Consider the following 25,599-nt stretch of genomic DNA (forward strand, 5'->3'; position numbering starts at 1 on the left):
TTGACAAAGAGTTACAGTCTGAGTCAGAAGCCAAATCTGCTGCTTTCTGGTTAGCTCTTGGTCTCAGCTAGCTGGGGAAATCCATCTAAGCAACAATTCAATCTTTTTTAAAGGGCCAGATCATTGTGTGGGTGCTGATGTGGGTGCTGATGGCATCAGAACAGACAGACTGCTCAGGAAACACATCCACACTGGACAGGATGTTCCCAGAGCAGGAATGGCATTTCTCTTCCTCTGTAGAATTGTTTCATTGACTAAGGACAAGATGAGATCATGGAAATTGCCCTAAAATACCAGTGACTGACAAACCCAGGATATAGGATGTGCTGGGTCTAATGTGAACCAATGAGATCACTATGACATCATAATGAAGTCAAAGAATGCTGGGATATACATTTTCCCAAGATACTTAAAGAGCTTTATAGTCTTTCTCCAAGTAACTTTACATCTTGTGTGCACAGAGATGGAGGGAGGCCCGCTTCAGGCTCAGCCCCCGCCTCTCCCCTCTGGAACTAGCCCACCTGACTGACAAAGCTCCCAGCATTTGCACACACCCACTGAAAACTACTTCTCTCCTTTACTGCCAGGTTCTGTTTCTCATCTTCCAGTTCTCCCATTTCCATCCGATGCTAATCTTTTCTTTGATGGGGAGAGCCTAAAACGTTCCTCTTGGGCTGGAGAGATGGCTTAGTGGTTAAGTGCTTGCCTGTGAAGCCTAAGGAGCCCGGTTCGAGGCTTGGTTCCCCAGGACCCACGTTAGCCAGATGCACAAGGGGCACACATGTCTGGAGTTCATTTGCAGGGGCTGGAGACCCTGGTGTACCCATTCTCAATCTCTCTGTCTCTGTCTCTTTCTCTCTCTCTGTCACTCTCAAATAAATAAATAAAAAATGAACAAAAAAAATTAAAAAAAAAAAACGTTCCTCTTTGGGGCTGGAGAGATGGCTTAGCCATAGAGACACTTGCCTGCAAAGTCTAAGGACCCAGGCTAAATTCCCCAGTACCCACATTGCGCAAGGTGGCACATGTATCTGGATTTCTTTTGCAGTGGCTGGAGGCCCTGGCGCTCCTGCTCTCGCTCTCTCTCTCTCTTTCTCTCTACCTTTCTCTCTCTATCCCTGTCTCTCAAATAAATAAATAAATATTTGTGTGTGTGTGTATGTGTGTGTGTGTGTGTGTGTGATCTCTCTCTACAAGCAGCAGCTGCTGTCAGAGGCAGAGCTGAGCCTAAGGCAGCACTTACTCAACAGCAGGCAAGTGAAACGTGGCGTGAGGATTTGAAACCAGAAGCACCAAGCCACAATGTGATTGCCAGCACTCTCTTCCATGGTGGCATTTTTAGAAGTGTGCAGAAAAGTGTGGAATTTGAGAAATACAGGGTCATTATCTTTTTCTAAAACTTAGCTGGAGTGGAAGACAAAGATGGGAATGAAACTGGATAGATATTAACTCACCTGCAAATAGTGATAGGATCATATAAACACACAGAAAAAACTTCATTGTACTAGTGTAAATTATGACTTCCTGTGTCTGCCCTGCTGCTGACATTATAGCGAGCACAGTGCATCAGTTACAAAGCATGCTTTGGTCTGTGAGTCTGAAACAGTGCCTGAAATAGCTTCATGTTCTCGTAGCTTGTGAGACGTGTCAACATTAACCACATATGAAAATATTTATTCTCTCACTATCTCCCCTGATTTAACCCTTGAAATATCACGAAATGTAGCCAGATTCAAATAGAAACCAACACGCGCCCCCAGTACTACCAGCCTTAACATAAATCCCTTGTCACCCATGCTGCCTTTAGTGAAGCAGTCTCATTTAAAAAAAAGAAAGAAAGAAAGGGCTGGAGAGATAGCTCAGTGGTTAAAGCACATGCCTGTGAAACCCAAGGACCCAGGTTCGATTCTCCAGGTCCCACTTAAACCAGAAACGTATGGTAGTGCATGCATCTGGAGTTTTTTTTGCAGTGGCTAGAGGCATGCCCATTCTCCCCCTACCTCCTGTGTCTCTAATAAATAAATAAAAATAAATCTTTAAAAAAATGGAACAATATTTCCTGGCTTTAGTTTCCCCCAAAAAACTGTGTAACTGGTACTGGAAATTGGTATTCCCTTATGTTGGAGAACCACTTTTGTTTGCATGAATAAATGCTGCTAACCATTTTTGGTGAGAACAATTTCTACCTTAATCCAGTTCCCCTCCCATCTCAGGTCTTGTTACTGATTTTGGAATCTGAACTTTACCTGATCCCGTAGAGCTCTTTACACTCCTTCATTACACAGGTGGAATAAAGTGCTAGGGAGGGCTGGAGAGATGGCTCGGTGTTTAAGGCACTTGTTTAAGGCGTTTGCCTGCCTTAACAACCCAGGTTTGATTCCCCAGTGCCCACATAAAGCCAGATGCACAAAGTGGCACATGCATCTGGAGTTGGTTTGCAGCAGTTGGAGACCCTGGTGTGCCCATTCTTTCATCTCTCTTCTCTCTGTCTCTGCTTGCAAATAATAAAATAGATAGAAAGTGCTAGGGAGCCAGGCATGGTGGTACATGCCTTTAATCCCAGCGCTTGGGAGGCAGAGGTAGGAGGATCACTGAGTGAGTTTGAGGCCAGCCTGTGACTACAGAGTGAGTTCCAGGTCACCCTGGGCTAGTACAGTCTTTCCTTTCCATACCCACTAACTCAGTAAAGGGAGATGGTGGAGAGGAAGATTAAGAAAGCAAATGTGGAGCCAGGTGTGGTAGTGCACGCCTTTAATCCCAGCACTCGTGAGGTAGGAGGATCACCATGAGTTCAAGGCCGCCCTGGAGACTTCATAGTGAATTCCAGGTCAGCTTGGGCTAGAGTGAGACCCTACCTTTGAAAACCAAAAGAAAAAGAAAGGAAATATACTTCAACACTGACATATGTCCTCCAGGGAGCACCTTATCTAATAGCTGCCAGTTGCTTCATAAAGTCACTGCCAGGGAGAGCTCCGAGAGCCGGTGGTTTTGAGGGCCTTGCTCTGCATTAGCACACAGGAACACCCTGGAGAAGGCCTAACAAGAACACACTACTCATAAATTGTTATATAAAAAGTAGTACAAATTTATCAAAGTTTGTTTCAAGAGCTGGTTGTGGTAGTGCACACCTTTAATCCCAGTATTTCATCTTTTCATATGAGGAAATTTTCTGTAACTTTAGATTTTTGTTAATGGATGACTGGATAATTTTTTATTACAATTGTTAAGGATAGTGGAGGGGAGGAGAGGGATAAGTAGAAGCTACTCTATTCACATTTGATAAATAAAGAGATTTCAGCAAATAAATACAAATTTTGAATTCCTATCTTGGGCTAGAATTCCACACCACAGGTCCTGTGCTGATACAAACATAAATTTGGGGCTGGGGAGATGGCTTATCAGTTAAAGCACTTTACTGCGAAGCCTGAGGACCCATGTTCGACTCTCCAGATGCCACATTAGCCAGATGCACAAAGTAACACAAGCGCATACATGTGCACAAAGTGGCACATGTCTGAAGTTTGATTGCAGTGGCTGGAGGCCCTAGTGTACCAATTCTTTCCCTCCCTCTCTCTTGCTCTCCCCACCTCTCTCTCTCATAGTATATATATTTGGTTGAAGACACTTGCCTTCAACGGCTGACCATTTCCCCAGTCCTATAAACTTAGAATCCCATATTGCATATTCAGTTGCTAGCAATAAACAGGAAAGGTGATGAGTGAGTGATTTCTCAGTAGGAGTTCTATCTGGATGTACCTTCTCCTCAAATGTTAATGTGGAACCCAGGAAGCCCCTCATTGCCCTCACTGGCTGTCTTTTGTTGCTCTCTGCCTGTATGCAGACAGGATGCTGAGCACTGTAAGTTCTCCTTTGTGCCAGGGCCTGCTTGCTGTAGCCGTAGCTGGCCTCTAGCTGAGCCTGGGCTTCGCTCATTTCAGCTCTCTGTGTGTGTGCAGTCGTGTTGAGAGGCCTCCTCCCAGCTCCCACTCCATCATGTAACTGTCTCAGCCAGTGATTTCGCCTCCTGTTGCTTGCAGATGATAGTAAGCATCAGGAGAAGGGACTTCATGTTGGCACATATACACCACACACACCATACAATCAACTTTTCTCTGTTCAAATTCATCCTTCTCCTTCCATCTCAGTGCAAGATTGTAGATTCTTTCTCCTGCTTTCTCGTGAAGCTCTTTTTTCAGCAATTATCTCGTCTCTGCCTATGCCTTCAGTCTCTGCCTCACTACTGGCATTTTCTGATCAAAATGTGAATATTCTTCAGACTCTTTTGTCTTTAAAGAACTAATCCATGGGCTGGAGAGATGGCTTTGTGAGTCAAGTGCTTGCCACACTAGCATGTGAACCTAGGTTCGAATCCTATCACCCATGGAGAGAGCTGGTCATGGTGCACATACCTGGCGTCTCAGCTGGGCATGTGGAGAGGAGGATCCTCCAAGACCTTTTGGCTAGCTAATCTAGCCAAATGGGTGAGCTCCAGAGAGAGGTTCTGTCTCAAAATTAAGGTAGAGGGCTGGAGAGATGGCTTAGTGGTTAAGGCACTTGCCTGCAAAGCCAAAGGACCCATGTTCAATTCCCCAGGACCCATGTAAGCCAGGCACAAGGTGACACATGCATCTGGAGTTCATTTGCTGCTGCTAGAGGCCCTGGCATGCCCATTTCTCTCTCTCTCTCTCTCTCTCTCTCTCTCTCTCTGTTCTTCCTTCTCTCTCTCTCAAATAAATAAATAAAAATAAAATATTTGGGGGAAGATGACTCAGTGGAAACAGTTCAAATTGCCAGCACCCATGTAAATGCTGGGTAGTCATTGTGGCACACCTGTAATCAAGTCCTTGGGGATCCCTGAGGCAAGCTGGCCAGACTAGCCAAAAACAAAAAGGAAAGAAAACGAGAAGGCTAGAGAGATTGCTCAGTGGTTAAGGTGCTTGCCTACAAAGCCTAATGACCCGGGTTTCATTCCCCAGTTCTCACGTGAACCCAGATGCAGTGGTGCACCTATCTGGAGTTCATTTGCAGCAGTTGGAGGCCCTGGAATGCCCTTTCTCTCTCCCTCTCTCCTTGCAAGTAAATTAAAATGACTAAATAAAATATTTAATTTTTTGTTTACTTTTACTTATTTGAGAGTGACAGAGAAAGAGGCAGAGAGACAGAGAGAGAGAGAATGGGCACACCAGGGCCTCCAGCCACAGCAAACAAACTCCAGATGCATGCACCACCTTGTGCATCTGGCTTACATAGGTACTGGGGAATCAAGCCTGAAACCAGGGTCCCTAGGCCTCACAAGCAAGCACTCAACTGCTAAGCCATCTCTCCAGCCCAAATAAAATATTTTTTAAAAGGCCGGGTGTAGTGGTACATGCCTTTAATCCCAGCACTTGGGAGGCAAGAATCACCATGAAGTCCAAGGCCACCCTGAGACTACATAGTGCATTCCAGGTCAGCCTGGGCTAGAATGAGACACTACCTCAAAAACCCAAATAAATAAATAAATTAATTAATTAAATATTTGAGCTGGAGAGATTTCTCAGTGGTTAAGGCTCTTGCCTGCAAAGCTTAACAACCTGGGCTCAATTCCCCAGTACCCATGCAAAGCCAGATGCACAAACTAGCAAGTGTTTCTGGAGTTCATTTACAGTGGCTAGAGGCTCTGGTGTGCTCATTCTCTCTGTGTGTCTCTCTTCCCTCTGTCTCTTTCTCTCTGCTTGCAAATAAATAAATAAAATATTTTTTAATTTTTTAATAAACTATTTCTTTAAAAATTAAGGTAGTGAGCCAAGCATGGTGGCATATGCTTAATCCCAGCACTCGGGAGGCAGAAGTGGGAGATCTCTGAGTTTGAGGCCACTCTGAGACAACAATGTCAATTCCAGGTCAGTCTGGGCTAGAATGAGACCCTACCTCGAAAAACCACACACAAAAAACAAAACATTCAGATAGAAAGTGATAGAGGAAGATACCCAATGTTGAATTCTGTCCTCCACACACAAGTGCATCGGCACACACATGTACCCCATGCATGCAAACATGCATATACATGTTCATGTATAGCACACGCATATTTACACATGCAAAAAAAAAAAAAATCCAGAAACAGCTCCCTTCACAGGGAAGGTTTGGGAAGTAGGATTTTGAAGAAGGCACACCACGCAGTGCCTGGTTAAGAGCAGTGTCCGATTGTGTGCTAAACAAGCAGAGCTATGCTTGTAGGACTGAGACTGCACCACACCGTCTTTAACCTTATACAGGCCTTAGAGAAGCAATGTGGCTTCCTCCTGTGTCCTACAGAACCATCAAGATGACTGCATATGACTGCATACTTCATTTTGGTCCTTTCCTTATGTGGTGCTCCACAGCACTGATACTAGACTCTGCCTCCCTGAAAAGCTTTCATCAGTCTCCTGGCTTTATTTTTTTTTTAGTATTTTTATTTATTTAATTTGCAAACAGAAAAAAAGAGAAGAGTGAGAGACAGAATGGGTGTGCCAGGGCCTCCAGCCACTGCAAACAAACTCCAGATACATGCACCACCTTGTGCATCTGGCTTTATGTGGGTACCAGGGAATTGAACTTGGGTCGTAGGCTTTGTAGGCAAGTACTTTAGCCCCTGAGCCATCTCTCCAGCCCCTTTTCTGGCTTTTCATACTGCTTTCTGATCACGTCGCCATTATTGACTTTATTGTCACTCTGTCCTTGAAATAATAGCATTTCTCTGGCCATATCCTCTATTTTGTTACTTTATACTTTTGTTGTTGTTATTTGCTTGTTTTTGAAGTAGGGTCTCATCTAGTCCAGGCTGACCTCGAATTCACTATGTAGTCCCAGGGTGGCCTCAAACTCACAGAGATCCTCCTACTTCTGCCTCCTGAGTACTGGAATTAAAGGTGTGTGCCACCATGCCCAGCTTCCTTTATACTTTTTAAAAATATATTTTTATTTATTTGCAAGCAGAGAGAGAGAGAAAGAGAGAATGGACATGCCAAGACTTCTAGCTGCTGTAAGCAAACTCCAGATACATGTGCCACTCTGTATCTGGCTGTGGTGGTTTGATTCAGGTGTCCCCCATAAACTCAGGTGTTCTGAATGCTAGGTTCCCAACTGATAGATATTTGGGAGTTAGCACCTCTTGAAGGCAGTGTATTATAAGGGGTGGGCTTATGAGTATTATAACTAGTTTTGCCTTGCCAGTGTTTGGCACACTCTCCTGTTGATGTTGGTTCAGAAGGTGATGTCCACCTTCTGTTCATGTTGTCGTTTTTCCTTGCTATCATGGAACATTCCCTCAAGTCTATAAGCCACAATAAACCTGGGACAACAGAAAGAATAGTTTTTTGAAGGGACCTGAATGCTGAAAGAGTGTCCTGTTCTTCAAAATCTGCTGTATTCCCCCCCCCACCCCCGAATTAACAAATTGATACCCACCTGGTATTATGGAGTATAAGAAATTCAGGAAAGAGGGTCATAGATTTTGCAACAGTCTTGTGTTTTTGAAACGGCCATGGGCAGTGTGAAGCAGGTTTGCTGGGTGCCTGCATGAGACCCGATGGAGCCATGAGGATGGATCGTGGGTTTTAATGAAGACCCAGTGGAGATGCCAGGACCACGAGATAGCTGCTAGGGAGAGCTGCTGGCCTCAGATGAAGTTTACCAAGACTGTAAGTAGCCTAGCTGGAGGGGTAGATTGGAACTCCAGAGACTTATTGTTGGTTAGAATTATTGGATTTGGAGACTTGTCATTGAGAGTTCTTGGACTTGGAGCTACATAGTTTATTGTTTGCCCTGTTTTAATCTTGTTTTTGTTGAATATTTCTTTGCCATGCCCAATGCCATCTTTTGTGGTATTAATGTTTATTCTATGCCATTATGGGTTTGGGGGGGATTTTTTTGGTATTATGGCTGCTAAAAGATCTCGGACTATGGGAATGTTTGAACATAATTAGGATTGATTAAAAACTATGGTGACTTTTAAAGTTGGACTGGATGCATTGTATTTTATATCATGTATGGTTAACATTTTATGGGGGTAGGGGCAGAATGTGGTGGCTTGATTCAGGTGTCCCCCATAAACTTAGGTGTTCTAAATACTAGGCTCTTAGCTGATGGAGATTTGGGAATTAATGCCTCCTGGAGGCAGTGTATTGCTGTGGGTGGGCTTATGGGTGTTATAGTCAATTTCCTCTTGCCAATGTTTGGCACACTCTCCTGCTGATGTTTGCCTGACGTTGGTCAGAAGGTGATGTCACCCTCTGCTCATGCTGTCATTTTTCCCTGCCATCATGGAGTTTCCCCTCGAGTCTGTAAGCCAAAATAAACCTTTTTTTCCCCCACAAGCTGCTCTTGGTCTGGTGATTTATTTTTTGTTGTTGTTCATTTTTTTTTTTTTTTTTTTAGTTTTTCGAGGTAGGGTCTCACTCTAGCCCAGGCTGACCTGGAATTCACTACAGAGTCTCAGGGTGGCCTTGAACTCACGGCGATCCTCCTACCTCTGCCTCCCGAGTGCTGGGATTAAAGGCGTGCGCCACCACGCCCGGCTTGTTGTTCATTTTTATTTATTTGAGTGGGACACAGAGAGAGAGAGAATGGGCGTGCCAGGGCTTCCAGCCACTGCTAACAAACTGCAGATGTGGTGCGCCCCCTTGTGCATCTGGCTAACATGGGTCCTGGGGAATCGAGCCTCGAACCAGGGTCCTTAGGCTTCACAGGCAAGCACTTAACCGCTAAGCCATCTCTCTAGCCCAATCTGGTGATTTCTGCCAGCATTGTACATCTGACTGCAACACTGGCTTTGCATGGGTGCTGGTGAATCAAGCCTGGGTCATTAGGCTTTGAAGGCAAGTGCCTTAACCGCTGATCCATCTCTATAGCCCCTTTCTGGTTTTTAAAAAGTACTTACTTCTTTACTTATTTGAGAGAGAAAGGAAGCAGATAGAGAGGGAGAGAGAATGGGTAGATCAGGGCCTCCAGCCACTGCAAACAAACTACAGATGCATGTATCACCTTGTGCATCTGGCTTACATGGGTTCTTGGGAATTGAACCTGGATCCTTACTTAGGCTTCAGAGGTAAGCATCTTAACTGCTAAGCCATCTCTCCAGCTCCCATGTTTTTAAAAAAATATTTATATATTTACAAGCAGAGAGAGAGAGAGAAACAGAATGACAGAAGGAATGGGCATGCCAGAGCCTCTTGCCATTATAAACAAACTCCAGATGCATGTGCCACTTTTACACCTGGCTTCATGTGGGTACTGGGGAATGGAACCTGAGCCATCAGGCTTTGCAAGCAAGTGCCTTTAACTGCTGAGCCATCTCTCTGGCCCTCCTTTCTACATTTTCATCCTCACTTGTTATAGCTCACCTTCTCTGATGGCTCCTCCCATCACATGTTTCCCAGTGACTCCCTAGTCTGTGGCCCTAAAGCTCCTCTCGTAGGCCCTGCCTTGTTACCATCATCTTTCGAGTGGGCCAAATCCTGCTTAGTTTTTCCTTTTCTTTATTTCCCATATCCAGTGACTAAGTCTCCATTGGCCTTTGCTGAATTTCAGGATCTCTCTCCATATTTACTGCTGACTTCATTATCTTGTCTGGATTCCTGCAGAAGCCTCCTAGTGGCCTCTTCATTGTAGTCCAGCCTTCTCACAATCCAGAATTTTTGATCTCTAATATGGTAGCCATGTCATTCTCCTGTGTGTGTTTTCTTTTTGAAGTGGGATGTCACTCTAGCCCAGGGTGACCTGGAATTCACTATGTAGTTCAAGGGTGGCCTCGAACTCATGGTGGTCCTCCTACCTCTGCCTCCTAAGTGCTGGGATTAAAGGTGTGTACCACCACACCTGGCCATTCTTTTGTTTTTAAATATTTTGCTTTCAGGCAGGAAAAGACTTACTGTAGCTTACAGGGGCCCCTCTGAATTCGTGACCTGCCTTAATTTTGGCACTCTTAGTGTCATCCTTCTATACCTCTGCCTGGGCCACATTTGATGCCTTCCATTTCCTGGAATCGACCATGTTAATAAACCTTTGAGCACTCAGCTCCTTGTCCTTGGAAACCCCCAGTCTTTGTCTTGAGAATTCATCTGGAAACTCAGCTGTGCTGTCACTTGCTCTGTGGAGATGTCCCTGATCATCCCCCTCATGACCTCTCTGATTGGCTGATGCTCCTTCCAAACAAGTAGTACATCATGCTACAGTCATTTGGCTGCAAACTCCTTGAGATTAGGAAGAAGTGTGTCATTGGTTCTGTAACCCCAGCAGTCCCTACAGAGTGATTTACAGAGAAGTTTTCAGTGATGCTGCTCAGTGAACTGGCCTTTGCACTATTAAGACCATGATTTTAGCCGGGTATGGTGGCACACGCTTTAAATCCCAGCACTCAGGAAGCTGAGATAGGAGGATCACTGTGAGTTCAAGGCCAGCCTGAGACTAATTCCACGTCAGCCTGGGCTAGAGTGAGAATGTACCATGGGGGAGGGGGAAAAAAACCCAAAACAGAAAAAGACTATGATTTTAAACTGACACATGCACACATATGCGCACACACATACATATGTATATGCTAAAAAAAAAAGGAACACTTTGAATCTGAATCTGATCCAATCTCTAGATCTAGCTGTCAGTTTATAGAAATCAGAGAGGAGTGTAGGCTATAAGTAAAATCTAAATGTGGAAAATTATGAAAGAGTGGAAAATTATTTAAGAACTGCCACAGTCCTTTAATTTCAGAGAACAGTGAGGCCAGGCCTGTGGACACACTCCCAGGCCTGTAATCCAAGCTGTTGGGAAGCCATGGAAGGACGAGCACAAATTCAAGGCATGTCTAGACTAGAGTGAGTTGAAGGCCAGCCTAAGCAACTGAGACCCTGTCTTGAAATGTTTAAAAGGGCTACTAGGTATACAGCTCAGTGGTGGAGAGGTTTCCTGTTCAACCCATTCCCCATAGAAATGGGCAAAAAGAGAAAGAGAACACTTGAGACGACAGCTACCAAGCAATTGCAGTATAAGGAGCTTTTTAAAATACTAATCTTGGAGCTGGGCCTGGTGGTGCATGCCTTTAATCCCAGTGCTCGGGAGGCAGAGGTAAGAGGATTACCATGAGTTTAAGGCCACCCTGAGACTACATAGTGAATTCCAGGTCAGTGAAAAACCAAAACAAACAAACAAACAAAAACCCTAATCTTGCGGGGTATGGTGGCACATGCTTTTAATCCCAGCCCTGGGGAGGCAGAGGTAGGAGGATCAACAATGAGTTCTAGGCTAGCCTGAGACCACATGAGTACCAGGTCAGCCTGGGCTAGAACAAGACCCTACCTCAAAAAAAAAAAAAGAAAGAAAGAAAGAAAGAAAAAGAAGAAAAAGAAAGAAAGGGGCTGGACAGATGGCTTAGTGGTTAAGGTGCCCAGGTTCGATTCCCCAGTACCCATGTAAGCTAGATGCACAATGTGGTGCATGTGTCTGGAGCTTGTTTGCAGTGGCTAGAGGCCCTGGCATGCCCAATCTCTTTGTTTCTCTCTATATATAGCTCTCTAAATAATAAATAAATATTTATGAGCTGGGCATGGTTGCACAATCCTTTAATCCCAGCACTCGGGTGGTAGAGGTAGGAGGATTGCCATGTGTTTGAGGCCACCCTGAGACTACATAGTGAGTTCCAGGTCAGCCTGAGCCAGAATGAGACCCTACCTTGAAAAAATAAGTATTTAAGTACTGAAACTTTATAAAAAATACAAATCTCTGGTGTTTTTAAAAAATATTTTAAGAGCCGGGCGTGGTGGCACACGTCTTTAATCCCAGCACTCGGGAGGCAGAGGTAGGAGGATCGCCGAGAGTTCGAGGCCACCCTGAGACTACATAGTTAATTCCAGGTCAGCCTGGACCAGAGTGAGACCCTACCTTGAAAAACAAAAACAAAAAAAAAAAAATTAAGCCGGGCGTGGTGGTGCACGCCTTTAATCCCAGAACTCGGGAGGCAGAGGTAGGAGGATTGCTGTGAGTTCGAGGCCACCCTGAGACTCCTTAGTGAATTCCAGGTCAGCTTGGGCTACAGTGAGACCCTACCTCAAAAAAAAATAAAAAATAAAAATAAAAAATATTTTATTTGAGAGAGGGTGAAAAACAGGCAGATAGAGAGACACAAAGAGAGAATTGGCACACCAGGGCCTCCAGCCACAACAAACAAACTCCAGACACATGTGTCACCTTGTGTATCTGGCTTTACATAGGTACTAGAGATTTGAACCAGGGTCCTTAGGCCAATGCTTTAACCACTGTTGCAGTCAGGTTCGCCTTACTAGTAGAAATCACCCAACCAAAAGCAGCTTCTAGGAAAAAGGTTTATTTTGGCTTACAGGCTTGAGGGGAAGTTCCACGATGGCAGGGAAAATGATGGCATGAGCAGAGGGTGGACATCACCCCCTGACCAACATAAGGTGGACAATAGCAACAGGAGAGCGTGCCAAATACTGGCTATAACACCCATAAGCCTGCCTCCAACAATATACTCCCTCCAGGAGGCATTAATTCCCAAATCTCCATAAGTTGGGAACCTAGCATTCAGAACACCTAAGTTTATGGGGGACACTTAAATCAAACCACCACAACCACTAGCCATCTCTCCAGCCCCTGGTGGTTTTGTTTTACAATAGGAACTTGATTCATAATCCAGGGTGGCTTCAAATCTAAGAGACTTAAGGCTCCCCAGTTCTTGGACTACAGGCATGTGCTACCACACCCAGCTAGATCCTAATTTATTATTATTAATTTTTTTAAAACAGGGTAGTCCAGGCTGGCCTAGAACTCCCTTTGTAGACCAGACTGGCTTCTAACTCATCATCCTTCTGCTTCATCCTCCTAAATGCTAAAATTACAAGCATGTGTCACTACACCCAGTGGGATAATGATTTTGTTGTTGTTTCAGATAGATTCTCACTTCAGCCCAGTCTGACCTGGAATTCACTATGTAGTCTCAGGGTGGCTTGGATTCATAGCAATCCTCCTACCTCTGTCTCCTGAGAGGTGGGATTAAAGGCATGCACCATCATGCCTGGCTGATAGTATTTTTACATTCAAGTTTAAATATATATGAGTATAGTTGCCGTGCTAAAAAATTGAGCAGAGGTTTTCTGTAGGCATCAGATTCCAAAGCCTTTAGAGTTTTTCTTTTTTCTTTTTTCAAGGTAGGGTTTCACTCTAGCCCAGGCTGATCCGGAATTCACTGTGTAGTCTCAGGCTGACCTTGAACTCAGTGATCTTCTTACCTCTGCCTCCTGAGTACTGGGATTAAAGGTGTGTGCCACCATACCTGGTTTTTCTTTCTTTCTTTTTTCTTCCAGGTAGAGTCTTACTCTAGCCCAGGCTGACCTGGAATTTATTCTGTATTCTCAAGGTGACCTTGAATTCATAGCAATTTTCCTACCTTTGCCTCTGAGTGCTGAGATTAAAGGCATGCGCCACCATGCCCGGCTAGACACTATCATTTATTTATTTACACTATTTATTTACACACACACACACAAACACATACACACACACACCAGGGCCTCTTATGAACACTTAAGCTTGTGCCACTTTCTGTATCTGGTGTATGTGGCTGGTTTGGGAATTGAAGGCTTTGCAAACAACTTCCTTTAACTGCTAAGTCAGCTCCCTTACCCCAGTTAAAAGATTTTTTTTTTTTTTTTTTTTGGTTTTTTGAGGTAGGGTTTCACACTAGCTCAGGCTGACCTAGAACTACTATGTTGTCTCAAGGTGGCCTCGAACTCATGGCAATCCTACCTCGGCCCCCGAGTGCTGGGATGAAAGGCCTGTGCCAGCATGCCCAGCAAAAAAATTATTATTATTTTTTAATATTTTTTGTCCATTTTTTATTTATTTGAGAGGGACAGACACAGAGAGAAAGACAGTGGTAGAGAGAGAGAGAATGGGCGCGCCAGGGCTTCCAGCCTCTGCAAACGAACTCCAGACGCGTGCGCCCCCTTGTGCATCTGGCTAACGTGGGACCTGGGGAACCGAGCCTCAAACCGGGGTTCTTAGGCTTCACAGGCAAGCGCTTAACCGCTAAGCCATCTCTCCAGACCTATTATAATTTTTTTAGTTTTTCAAGGTAGAGTTTCATTCTGGTCCAGGCTGTCCTGGAATTCACTATGAGGTCTCAGGGTGGCCTCGAAGTCATGGCGCTCCTCCTACCTCTGCCCCCGAGTGCTGGGATTGAAGGCAGGCTCTCCCTTGCTCAGGCTGACCTGGAATTCTACAGTCCCAGGCTGGTTTTAAACCCCCAGCTACCCTCCTACCTCAGCCTGCTGACAAAAATCTTGTTTATTCTATATAAAGTGCTTAAGGTTTTTAGTTGTATTAAAAGATAGGAAAAGATAAGGAGAAAGATATCCTCCATGTCTTTCATCTCAACTGTTGGGGTTTTCTGTGATCATTGCCTCTCTACCCCAGCTACTGCAACCCCACTCGGCCCCAGGTCGCTTTGCGTGCCCACACTGTTCTGTTGCCTGGTGCTACGGACTGAGCCAGGGTCTGTCAACTAGGCAGTTCTGTAACTGCTGTACCCCTGAACCAGGCCCCCAGCCCTTCTCCCCAAGCTCATTCGCTTTGTTCCGAGGCAGCGTCTCACGGTGTAGCCCAGGCTGGCCTGCGAGCAGTCTCGTGGGGTAGCTAGGCGGGGTGGAGCGAGCGGTGCTCTGGCTTCTGATTGTAGGCATGCGCCATGACCCCTGGCTTAAGTTTTATTTTTCGCCTAATATAGAATTAAGTTTTTTTTTTTTTTTTTTTTCTTTTTGCTGTTCTAAGTATACCTATGGCTTTACCTCAGCCACCGGATCCGGCTTGGAGTCTTCTTCAGAGGAGGCCGGTTTCTACAGCTAGACTAGCACAGTTCCGGGCCAGCTCTCTGTTCTGCCCACTCGCCCTTGTTTATTCTCTGTAGTTTTCATAAAGTTGCTGCTAAGTAGAAACCTCAGCCACAAGCTGGTGCCCCAGAGCGGTTCAAGCGCAGGTTTTGCTGTTCCTCCTTGGGCGCTCACCTTTAGCATACTTTACTGGGTCATGGCTACTGAGCGGAGCCATAGTGTAGCTGTGAACACCCAGTTGTGTTTTTCTCTAAGCCATGTTTTCCCAGCTGAGTGAAAATTTGAGCAAACGCTATCAAAAAGTGTAAGGACTGGTTGCTTGGCTTGCTGTGAAGGTATTCTACCAAGTCAACATCTCTGGCTTCTTTTTAAAATTTTGAGACTGGGTCTTACTGAGTTGCCCAGGCTGGCTGTCCTGGAAGTCAAAAACTTCCTGCCTCAGTTTCCCATGGAGCTAGGATTATAGGCATACAACACCATGCATGACTTCAAAATGTGTTTTTGTTTAAAAAAACTTTTGTATCATGGTGGTAACTTTGTGGTGATTAATGTGCCAACTTTGAAGAGTAATTATTTGTCATCCCTACTCATGAGTCCAATTGCCAGTTTTGTATCTGGCTTCATGGAAAATAACCTGTAATTTTAGCACGGCTTTAAAAATAACTGGAAAAATAAATAACTGGGGCCTGGGAAGTGGTGCATGCTGCAAAAGCTACCTGGGAGGATAAAACAAAATAGTAAATTCAAAGCCAGCCTTGACAACTTATCAAGACTTATCTTAAAAAGTGAGGTGGGGGAACTGGAGAGATGGCTAAATGGTTAAGGTGCTTGTCTGCAAAGCCTAATGACCTGAGTTCAATTCCCTAGTACCCAAGTTAAGCCAGATGCACAGAGTGACACATGAAGTTCCATTGCAGTGGCAAGAGGCTGTAGCATGCCTATTCTCTTTCTCTCCCTCAAATAAATAAATAATATTTTTTCCCTGAGGTAGGGTCTCCCGCTAGCCCAGGCTAACCTGGAATTCACTGTAGTCTCTGGGTGTCCTTGAATTCATAGTGATCCTCTTATGTCTGCCTTCCAAGTGCTGGGATTAAAGGTGTGTACCACCACACCTGGCTCTATGTGTGTGTGTGTGTCAAATAAATATTTAGAACACAGACTTATAATAAGGAAGTATTTTCCTCAAACTTTCAAAGATGGAAATTTATTCACAACTATTTTTTCACCTCTTACTAGAAAAGAGAGCCTTACCTTTGAAGTAACCAGTGAGTCCACTTACTTGAAATTTTTGGATTGACCCCTTGGGGTGTTGGCTTTGTGTTTTTAGCTTTTGGACGTAGTTTCTCAACTAGCCAAGAAGAATCTGCAGCTGCTGGTCCTGGGCCGGAAGCATATGCTAACCCAGGGTTCCCGGTGGAGAAAGGACGAGATGAAAAAGGTGCAACAGCTGGCCCACTGCTTTTTTGCTGAGGACATGTAAGTACTGTGGGTAACAGGTGAATTACACTAGAATCTCATCATCTGCTCATTAGTTCTCAGCTTTGCCATTTCAAAATTGCGTGCATATATCTGTACTCAACCTCATGAGGAGGCATGCTGGAGATGTGTCCCAGGGCCTTGTGTGCTGAGAAGTGCTTCACCACTAGCTGCAACCCCAGCCTGAGAACCAACTTCTAGCTGTGGAAAAAAAGACATTAGCATTCTTTGTTCTGAGCCATGCACACGCCTTTAATCCCAGTACTTGGGAGGCAGAGGTAGGAGGATCACTGTGAGTTTCAGGCCAGCCTGGGCTTGGCCCTGTCTTGAAAAGGTAAAAAGAAAGAATTGGGCTGGAGAGATGACTCAGTGGTTGAGGTACTTGCCTGCAAAGCCTAACAACCTGGGTTTAACTCCCCAGTACCCACATAAAGCCAGATGCACAAAGTGGTGCATGCATGTAGAATTCCTTTTCAACCACCAGAGACCCTGGCATGCCCATTCTTTCCCTCTGTGTCTCTTTCTGCTTTCTAATAAAATATGGAGGCTCTGGTGGGAGAGCCTGGCTAAGCTACTAAGAATCCCCACTTAGTAGTTTCTTACCCCAGCTTTCCATATGCACTCTGAATCTAGCTAGTGTTCCCTCCCAGTGAATGCTTCCATATGGTTTGTAAGTATCCCCAAGATCATTCCTGTAAGAAGTCAGTCACCACCAAGAAAAGTCAGAATATAAATAAAAATGTTGTTCTCTGCCTCCCAGAGTGAGCCTGACTGTGTCCTTTCTTCTGTCTGATTTAGCTCAGAGGACGACCCATTCCTTCTGTATGCCACCCTCAACTCAGGGAATCATTGCAAGTTTATCACAAAAGACCTGATGCGGGACCACAAGGCCTGTCTGTCAGATGCTAAGACCCAGCACCTATTCTTTAAGTGGCAACAGGGACATCAGCTGGTGATTACAAATAGGTTTCCAGGATCAAAAATAAGCTTTCAGGTATGGTATCTGTTGTCTAAGTAATATAACCAGATGAGATTAGAGGAAGAATGTGGCATGGTTTCAAAAAATGTCACCTGTAAGTTCTATATGCTTTGCTTTTCCCTTTTAGTTTGGTATTTGGTTTTAGCCAGTTCCCAGAAACAGCATCTGCCAGAGAAAAAGCACTGCTGGCGTCCCAGTTAGCTGACCTGTTGACGTGTCTGGGATGCCTTCAGTTGTGAGCGCCCTTGCCGCCCCTCGCCGCTCCTCATGTGCGCTTTCATTTTCCTGTTTACTTGCGGTGCTTCAAAGGTCCTTATCCCTGTGGTTCTCCTTCTTCTGAGTAATTCATTTTTTTATGTTTCTGGTGTGGGTCTTTTTTTTTCTTGCAGGGGGTATGATGTGTGTATGTATGTATGTTTTCATGTGTGATTGCAGAGGCACACATGCCACTGCGCACATGTGACAGTCACAGAACAACTGCAGGCGCTGGGCTTCTCCTCACCTTGTTGGAGGCAGGGTCTCGGGCTCTCTGTGCTGCATTTGCCAAGCTGGCTGGCCCGCGGAGCTTCCGGGCGAGTCCCCCGTCTCCACCTCCCTTCCCACCCTTGGTGCATGTGAGGGTCACAGATGCCAGTGCTACAGCGTCTAGCTTTATGTGGGTTCTGGGGATCAGACCTCAGGCCCGCTATCCACTGAGCCCTGTAACGCATTTTTTCTGCTTATCAATTCTTGATTTTCACTGTAGACAGGGTTGTTAGGTACCTCTGGCTCACATGTAGAACAGGCTGACCTCGAGCTGCTGCTTTAGCCTTCTGTTGCAGTCCGGGTCGCATTGCTGGTAGAAATCACCCAACAAAGAACAGCTTCTGGGAAAAAGAGATTTATTTTGGCTTATAGGCTCAAGGGGAAGCTCCACGATGGCAGGGGAAAACGATGGCATGAGCAGAGGGTGGACATCACCCCCTGGCCAACATACGGTAGACCACAGCAACAGGAGGGTGTGCCAAACACTGGCATGGGGAAACTGGCTATAAAGCCCATGAGCCCACCCCCAACAATACACTCCCTCCAGGAGGCATTAATTCCCAAATATCCATCAGCTGGGAACCTAGCATTCAGAACACCTAAGTTTATGGGGACACCTGAATCAAACCACCACACCTTCCAAGGGCTGGAGTTTCAGGTGTGCACATTGCACCCAACCTACTTTTCCTTGACAATGTCCGGCTCAGTTGAGTTCACCTTTGATTCTAGTTTAGATACCCATAGCACAAGGATGTCTCATGTGTTAAAACAAAGGGAGAAAATGAAAAGGAGAATTATTAGAGGAAAATATGCTGGCCCATAGTAAAATATAGTCTGATGATCAAAACGTGTATGGTGGGGGGGGGGGAGGGTATTACCATGGGATATTTTTCTCTTCTAACCATGGAAAATGTTAATAAAAATTGAGAAAAAAAAGTGTATCGGAGCTGGGCGTGGTGGTGCACGCCTTTAATCCCAGCACTCGGGAGGCAGAGGTAGGAGGATTGCTGTGAGTTTGAGGCCACCCTGAGGCTCCATAGTGAATTCCAGGTCAGCCTGGGCTAGAGTGAGACTACCTCGAAAAACCAAAAAAAAAAAAAAGTGTATCGGGGGGAATGGAGAGATGGATTAGTGGTTAAGGTACTTGCCTGCAAAAACAAAGGACCCAGGTTTGATTCCCCAGGACCCACATAAGCCAGATGCACAAGATGGCATATGCGTCTAGAGTTTGTTTACAGTGGTTAGAGCCCTGGCATGTCCATTCTCTCCCTCCACCCCTCTCTCCCTATTTCTCTGTCTCTCAAGTAAACAAATAAATATTTTAAAAATAGGTAAGAAGATGTTGATCAATCACGCTAGGTAGACTAGAGGAATAAATTCAAGAGATCTATTACACATGATTGTGCAACATGGTGACTATAGTTAATAACAATGGTTTTGTGGGGGGAAGGATGGAACCCAAAGCATCACATGTGCTAGGCAAGTGCTCTACCACTGAACTACATTTCAAGCCCATTTTTTACTTTTATTTTGAGATAGGGTTTTGTTGAGTTTCCCAGACTAGACTTGAACTCATTCTGTAGTACAGGCAAGTCTTGAACATGTGATCCTTCTGCTTGACCTCCCTTGCAGGTGGAATTACAGGCGTATGCTGCCAGGCCCAGCTAGTGTATTACATTGTTTTTAAAATATTTTTATTTATGTGTGTGTGTGAGAGAGAGAGAGAGAGAGAAAATGAACAGTATGGGCATGCCAGGGTCTTTTGCACTGCAAATGAACTCCAGATGCATGTACCATGTTATGCCTCTGGTTTTACTGGGGGATCAAACCTGGGACAGTAGACTTCGTAAGCAAGCACCTTTAACCGCTGAGCCATTTCCCCTAGCCCATGTCCATATATTGTATTCTCCTTTGTAATCTTTTTTTTTTTTTTTTTTTAGAGAGAGTGAGATAGAGAGAGATAAAGGGGAGAGAGAGAAGAAGAGAGAGAGAATTGGTGTGCCAGGGCCTCAGCCACTACAATCAAACTCCAGATGCTTGTGCCACCTAGTGGGCATATGTGACTTTGCACTTGTCTCACCCCTGTGCATCTGGCTGACGTGGGATCTGGAGAGTCAATCCAACGTGGGTCCTTAGGCGTTGCCGGCAAGCAACTTAACCATTAAGCAATCTCTCCAGTGCCCTCCTCCCTTTCTTATCCTCCCCCTTTTTATTTTATTTTTTGTTGTTCATTTTTATTTGAGAGGGACAAAGAGAGAAAGAGGCAGAGAGAGAGAGAAAGAATGGGCACATCAGGGTCTCCAGCCACTGCAAACGAACTCCAGACACATGCGTCCCCTTGTGCATCTGGCTAACGTGGGTCCTGGGGAATTGAGCCTCGAACTAGAGTCCTTTGGCTTCACAGGCAAGCACCTAACCGTTAAACCATCTCTCCAGCCCATCCTCCCCCTTTTTTAAGCATTGTCTCACTCTAGCCCAGAGTGACCTGAATTCACTATGTAGTTTAGATTGGCCTCAAACTCATGGCAATCTCTCACCTCATCCCCCAAGTGCTGGGGTTAAAGATGTGTGCTACCACACCCAGTGTTACATTCTTTTTCTTTTTTTCTTTTTTTTTTTTTTTTTTTTGAGGTACAGTCTCACTCTAGCTCAGGCTGACCTGGAATTCACTATGTAGTTTCAGGGTAGCCTTGAACTCATAGCAATCCTCCTACCTCTGCCTCCTGAGTGCTGGGACTAAAGGCATGCACCACCACACCCGGCTCAGTGTTATATTTTAAAGCCAATTTAAAAGGTAGATTCCAGCACTGAGAAGGCAGAGGTAGTTAGAGCACCATAAGTTCAAGGCCACCTTGAGACTGCATAGTGAATTCCAGGTCAGCCTGGCCCAGAGAGGGAGACCCTACCTGGGCTGGAGAGATGGCTCAGCAGTTAAAGACACCGGCTTGCATAGCCTGACAACTGGATTTATTTCCAGTGTGCCACCATGCCTACCTATCCTGTAGTCTTTAACATTAGAAGTGAATCTGGAACTGGAGAGATAGCTTGGCAGTTAAGGCACTTGCCTGAAAAACCTAACAACCTGGGTTCAGTTCTCCAGAACCATGTAAAGCTGGATGCACAAAGCGGTGCATGCATCTGGCATTTGTAGCAACTAATGGTGCTCATTCACCCATTCTCTCTCTTTCTCTGTTTTTCTTCTCTCTGACTCTTTCTGTTTGCAAATAATAATTTTTTTACTATGTTTTAATTTTTTATTGACAACTTCCATAATTATAAACAATATCCCATGAAAATTCCCTCCCTTTCCCTCACTTTCCCCTTTGAAACTCCACTCTCCATCATATCCCCTCCCCCTCTTAATCAGTCTCTCTTTTATTTTGATGCCATTATCTTTTCCTCCTATTATGATGGTCTTGTGTAGGTAGTGTCAGGCACTGTGAGGTCATGGATATGTAAGGAGTCCTACCCTTCCTTTGGCTCTTACATTCTTTCTACCACCTCTTCCACAATGGAGCCTGAGCTTTGGAAGGTGTGATCGAGATATTGCAGTGCTGAGCAGGGAGTTCTTGCTACTGCTTAGAGCCTAACTAGCCCCTCAACCTTTACCTTCCTCTGAGGCATTTTCGAGGTCTCTGTTCAGATGCAGCATCCCTAGGAGTCCTTCCCACATCAGTGGATGTCACATTGTTCTGATGTCTAGAGCTGGGAGGGCCTTGAAAAGCCAAGGCCAGGCTCCATGATGGTCCAGAAATGTGACTGGCCTGAGTACTTGTGTCCTCAGATCCATTTGTTGAATCCATAACATGCAATATAGTGACAGTTGGAGATGGAGGTTAATAATAATTTTTTTAAGTGAATTTGGCCAGGCATGGTGGTGCACACCTTTAATCCCAGAACTTAGGAGGCAGAGGCAGAAGGATTGCTGTGAGTGTGAGGCCAGCCTGGAACTACAGAGTGAGTTCCAAATCAGCCTGGGCTACAGTGAGATACTACCTTGGGGTGAAGGGGAGTGAATCTGTCCCCAAAAAGGAATTTCTACTATCCAGCTTATTTATCTTCAGAGTTAGCTGCTCTTCGAAAAATCTACTGTTAAGCTGAGTGTGGTGGCTCATAATAAGTCCCAGGCTAGGCTGGACTACAGAGTGAAACTGCTTCAAAAAGAAAAGAAAAGAAGCCGGGCATGGTGGCACACACCTTTACTCCCAGCACTTGGGAGGCAGAGGTAGAAGGGATCGCTATGAGTTCGAGGCCACTCTGAGACTACATAGTGAATTCCAGGTCAGTCTGGGCTAAAGTGAGACCCTACTTTGAAAAAAAAAAAAAAAAAAGATAAAAGAAAAGAAACTGGATGTGGTGGCGCACACCTTTAATCCCTGTACTTGGGAGACAGAGGTAGGAGGATCATGTGATTTCGAGGCCACCCTGAGACTCCATAGTGAATTACAAGTCAGCCTGGGTTACAGTGAGACCCTTCCTCGAAAATCCAAAGAAAAAAGAAAATTAAAAGAAATCCCAGTGTGTGGTAGTCAGGTTCATATTGCTGGCAGAAAACACCTGACCAAGAGCAGCTTGTGGGGGAAAAAATTGTTTATTTTGGCTTATAGACTCAAGGGGAAGTTCCATGATGGCAAGGGAAAACAGTGGCATAAGCAGAGGGTGGACATTACCTCCTGGGCAATGTCAGATGGGCAACAGCAACAGGAGACTGTACTAAACACTGGCAAGGGGAAGCTGGCTGTACCACCCATAAGCCCCAACAACACACTGCCTCCAGGAGATGTTAATGCCCAAATCACCATCTGCTGGGAACCTAGCTTTCAGAACACCTAAGTTTATGGGGGACACCCAAATCAAACCACCTCACAGTATTAAATAAGAAATATTCCTCCAAAGAAGTTGAAAAGTTTGGGGGGAAGAAAAGGTGTATGGGGGTCGGAGGATATAGCCAGGTAACCCTTTGTTACTATTCTAAACGCTTGGTTTTCTGTTGAACTCAACAGCACAGTCTCAGCTATGACACGGTGGTGCAGACAACTGGAGACTCGTGGCACATACCTTACGATGAAGACCTGGTGGAAAGATACTCCTATGAAGTGCCGACCAAATGGCTGTGCCTCCAGCAAAAGACCTAGACTCCAACCCCGTGCAAAATTTGAGCTTCAGAGTCCTCCTGGCTGGTATCAGAGCTCTTATATTCATGCTCATTTGAAGCATTGCCTCTGTCCTGAAAAATAAAAAGGTTTTCATTACTGCTATTTAGTCTAGTTGGTTTGTATAAAATAGGTTGTTTTATGAGAGAGTGTCCTATTATGCAGCTCTACCTGGGTTTGAATTTACTGTGTAGTTGACTTTGAACTCAAGATCCCCCTGCCTTATCCTCCTGAATGCTCTTATTACAGACGTATCACCAAACTGAACACACTGTTTTTAGTTTTTACTTATTTATTTACAAAGGGATAAAGAGAGAATTGGCATGCCAGGACCTTCTGCTACTTCAAACCAACTTCAGGTGCCTGCGCCACTTTGTGCATCTGGCTTTACATGGGTACTGGGGAATTAAGCCCTGGCCATCAGGCTTTACAAGCAAGTACCTTTAGTTGCTGAGCCTTCTTCCCAGCCCTAAGGATTTGTTTTATTAATTAACTGAGATGTAATATCTTTTCATAAGCAGTTGCATTTTCCCCTAACATTTGTTTTTGGGGCCTTATTGAGAACAGAGCTAATGTACCGAGAAGCTAGTACGTCTCCTATTGGGCCAGCTGCTCCAATTACCTGCGTGGTGAAGGCGCTGCTGGTGTCACTTGCTACCTCTCACTTCATCTTCAAACCTACCAACTGTTTCTTCTCTTTGTAATACAAATCATAAAGCCTTTCCTAACTGATTCAACATCTTGTGAACATTTTTTTTTTTTTTTAATGAGTCTCACTCTTACCCAGGCTGGCTCCAAATTCCTGGGCTTAAATCTTCTTTCTCTGCCTCCCAAGTAACTGGGACTCCAGGCACATACCACTCACCTGGCTTTTGAACACTTAATCCCATCACTCAGCATGAGAGATTTCTAAGTGCATAGATATTTTTCATTTAATCAAGCTTAACAAGGCCTAACAATGTGATTAACTACAGGGGGGTCTTTTTTGAGGTAGAGTCTCACTGTAGCCCAGGCTAGCCTAGAACTCTGTAGTTCCAGGCTGGCCTCAAACTCACAGTGATACTCCTACCTATGCCTTCTGAGTTCTGGGATTGAAAGTGTGCATCACGAGAATGGAATTTCAAATGGGAAAGTGTGGGGGTGGGGAGGGAGGGAATCACCATGGGATATATTTTATAATCATGGAAAATGTTAATAAAAATTAAAGAAAAAAAACCAGACAACAAAAAAGAGAACAAAGGTTAAGTTGGCTGACCCAAAATATTGTAATGGTAAAATTAGTCACCTTTGTCGACAGTGTCCTTCTGATGAGTGTGGGGCTGGGGTTTTTATGGCCACTTTGACAGATGTGGCAAGTGTTGTCTGACTTACTGCTTCAATAAACCAGAAGACAAAAAAAAAAAAAAAAAAGAAAGTGTGCATCACCATGTGAGGCTATGATTATTATTATTATTATTTTTGTTTTTTTTTTTTTCCCTCGGGGTAGGGTCTCACTCTATCCTAGGCTGACCTGTAATTCACTGTGTAGTCTCAGAGTGGCCTCGAATTCACAGTGATCCTCCTATATCTGCCTTCCAAGTGCTGGGATGAAAAGCATGTGCCACCATGCCCAGCTAATATGATTAAGTTTTGCCCTCTCTCTAGCCAGCTTATACTTCACTGGCCTTTGATTTCAGCTGAAAATGTTTATATCTGCCCATTATTGGTTTGGAGTTGTTTGTTTTAGACACAGGGTCTCACCAGGCATGATGGTGCACGCCTTTCAGCCCAGCACTCGAGAGGCAGAGGTAGGAGGATTGCTGTGAGTTTGAGGCCACCCTGAGACTACAGAGTGAATTCCAGGTCAGCCTGGGCTAGAGTGAGACCCTACCTCAAAAAACAAAACAACAACAAAAGGGTCTCATGAATCACAGGTTGTCTTCGAACTCACTATGTAGTGGATGAACTTGAACCTCTGATCCTCCTGCCTCTACCTTAGTTTATGGGATGCTGGGGATGGAACCCAGAGCTTATACATGCTAGCCCTATATCTCTAGCCTCAGAAAGTTCTGTGTATTTATCTGGGTACTGGTAACATAGATGGATCCTCATGTCATATAAGAGAAAGGAGGGAAAATGAAAGGAAGGAAATAAGAAAGCATTAGTTCAGGGGTCCAAGTGTTCTACCTAGGCCACTGATATTGTGGGAAAATATTGAATATTCAGAGCATAGTAGAAGAGAAATTAACTTTTTGTTTGTTTATTTTTTGGTTTTTCCAAGTAGGGTCTTGGTCTAGCCCAGACTGACCTGGAATTCACCATGTAGTCTCAGGGTGTCCTTGAATTTACTATAGTCCTCCTACCTCTGCCTCCCAAGTGCTGGGAATAAAGGCATGCACCACCACACCCAGCTGAGAAATTGCATTTTTAGCACTTTCATACCATTTCAGAAACAAAGTGCTAACTTTTGCTTGCAATTAATTGAGGTGCATCTAGGGATATGGAAACCCTGAAGGACTGATCAGAATATATTATTGCCACAATGACATTGGGGAGTGCAAGGTATCTATCTATCTCTAAAAGAGGGCGGTGGACTCAAACACTTATGCTGCCCATTTGTGTTCTCACA

The 25,599-nt window shown here is 44.8% G+C and overlaps 1 protein-coding gene across 1 annotated transcript in view; it reads left to right on the forward strand.

Annotated features, from left to right (window-relative positions):
- The window catches only part of Prorp (protein only RNase P catalytic subunit), a 140,517-nt gene extending 117,259 nt beyond the window's left edge, over nucleotides 1-23,258 (forward strand). Inside the window, exons 5-7 of the mRNA XM_004649598.3 lie at nucleotides 16,186-16,334; nucleotides 17,133-17,328; nucleotides 22,842-23,258. Of these exons, the coding sequence (XP_004649655.3) occupies nucleotides 16,186-16,334; nucleotides 17,133-17,328; nucleotides 22,842-22,973 (477 nt within the window). The 3' untranslated portion in view covers nucleotides 22,974-23,258. The remainder of the gene's footprint in view (nucleotides 1-16,185; nucleotides 16,335-17,132; nucleotides 17,329-22,841) is intronic.
- Nucleotides 23,259-25,599: the final 2,341 nt, after the last annotated feature.

This window comes from Jaculus jaculus, chromosome 7 (genome assembly GCF_020740685.1).
Source record: "Jaculus jaculus isolate mJacJac1 chromosome 7, mJacJac1.mat.Y.cur, whole genome shotgun sequence".
NCBI classification, from domain to species: Eukaryota; Metazoa; Chordata; class Mammalia; order Rodentia; family Dipodidae; genus Jaculus; species Jaculus jaculus.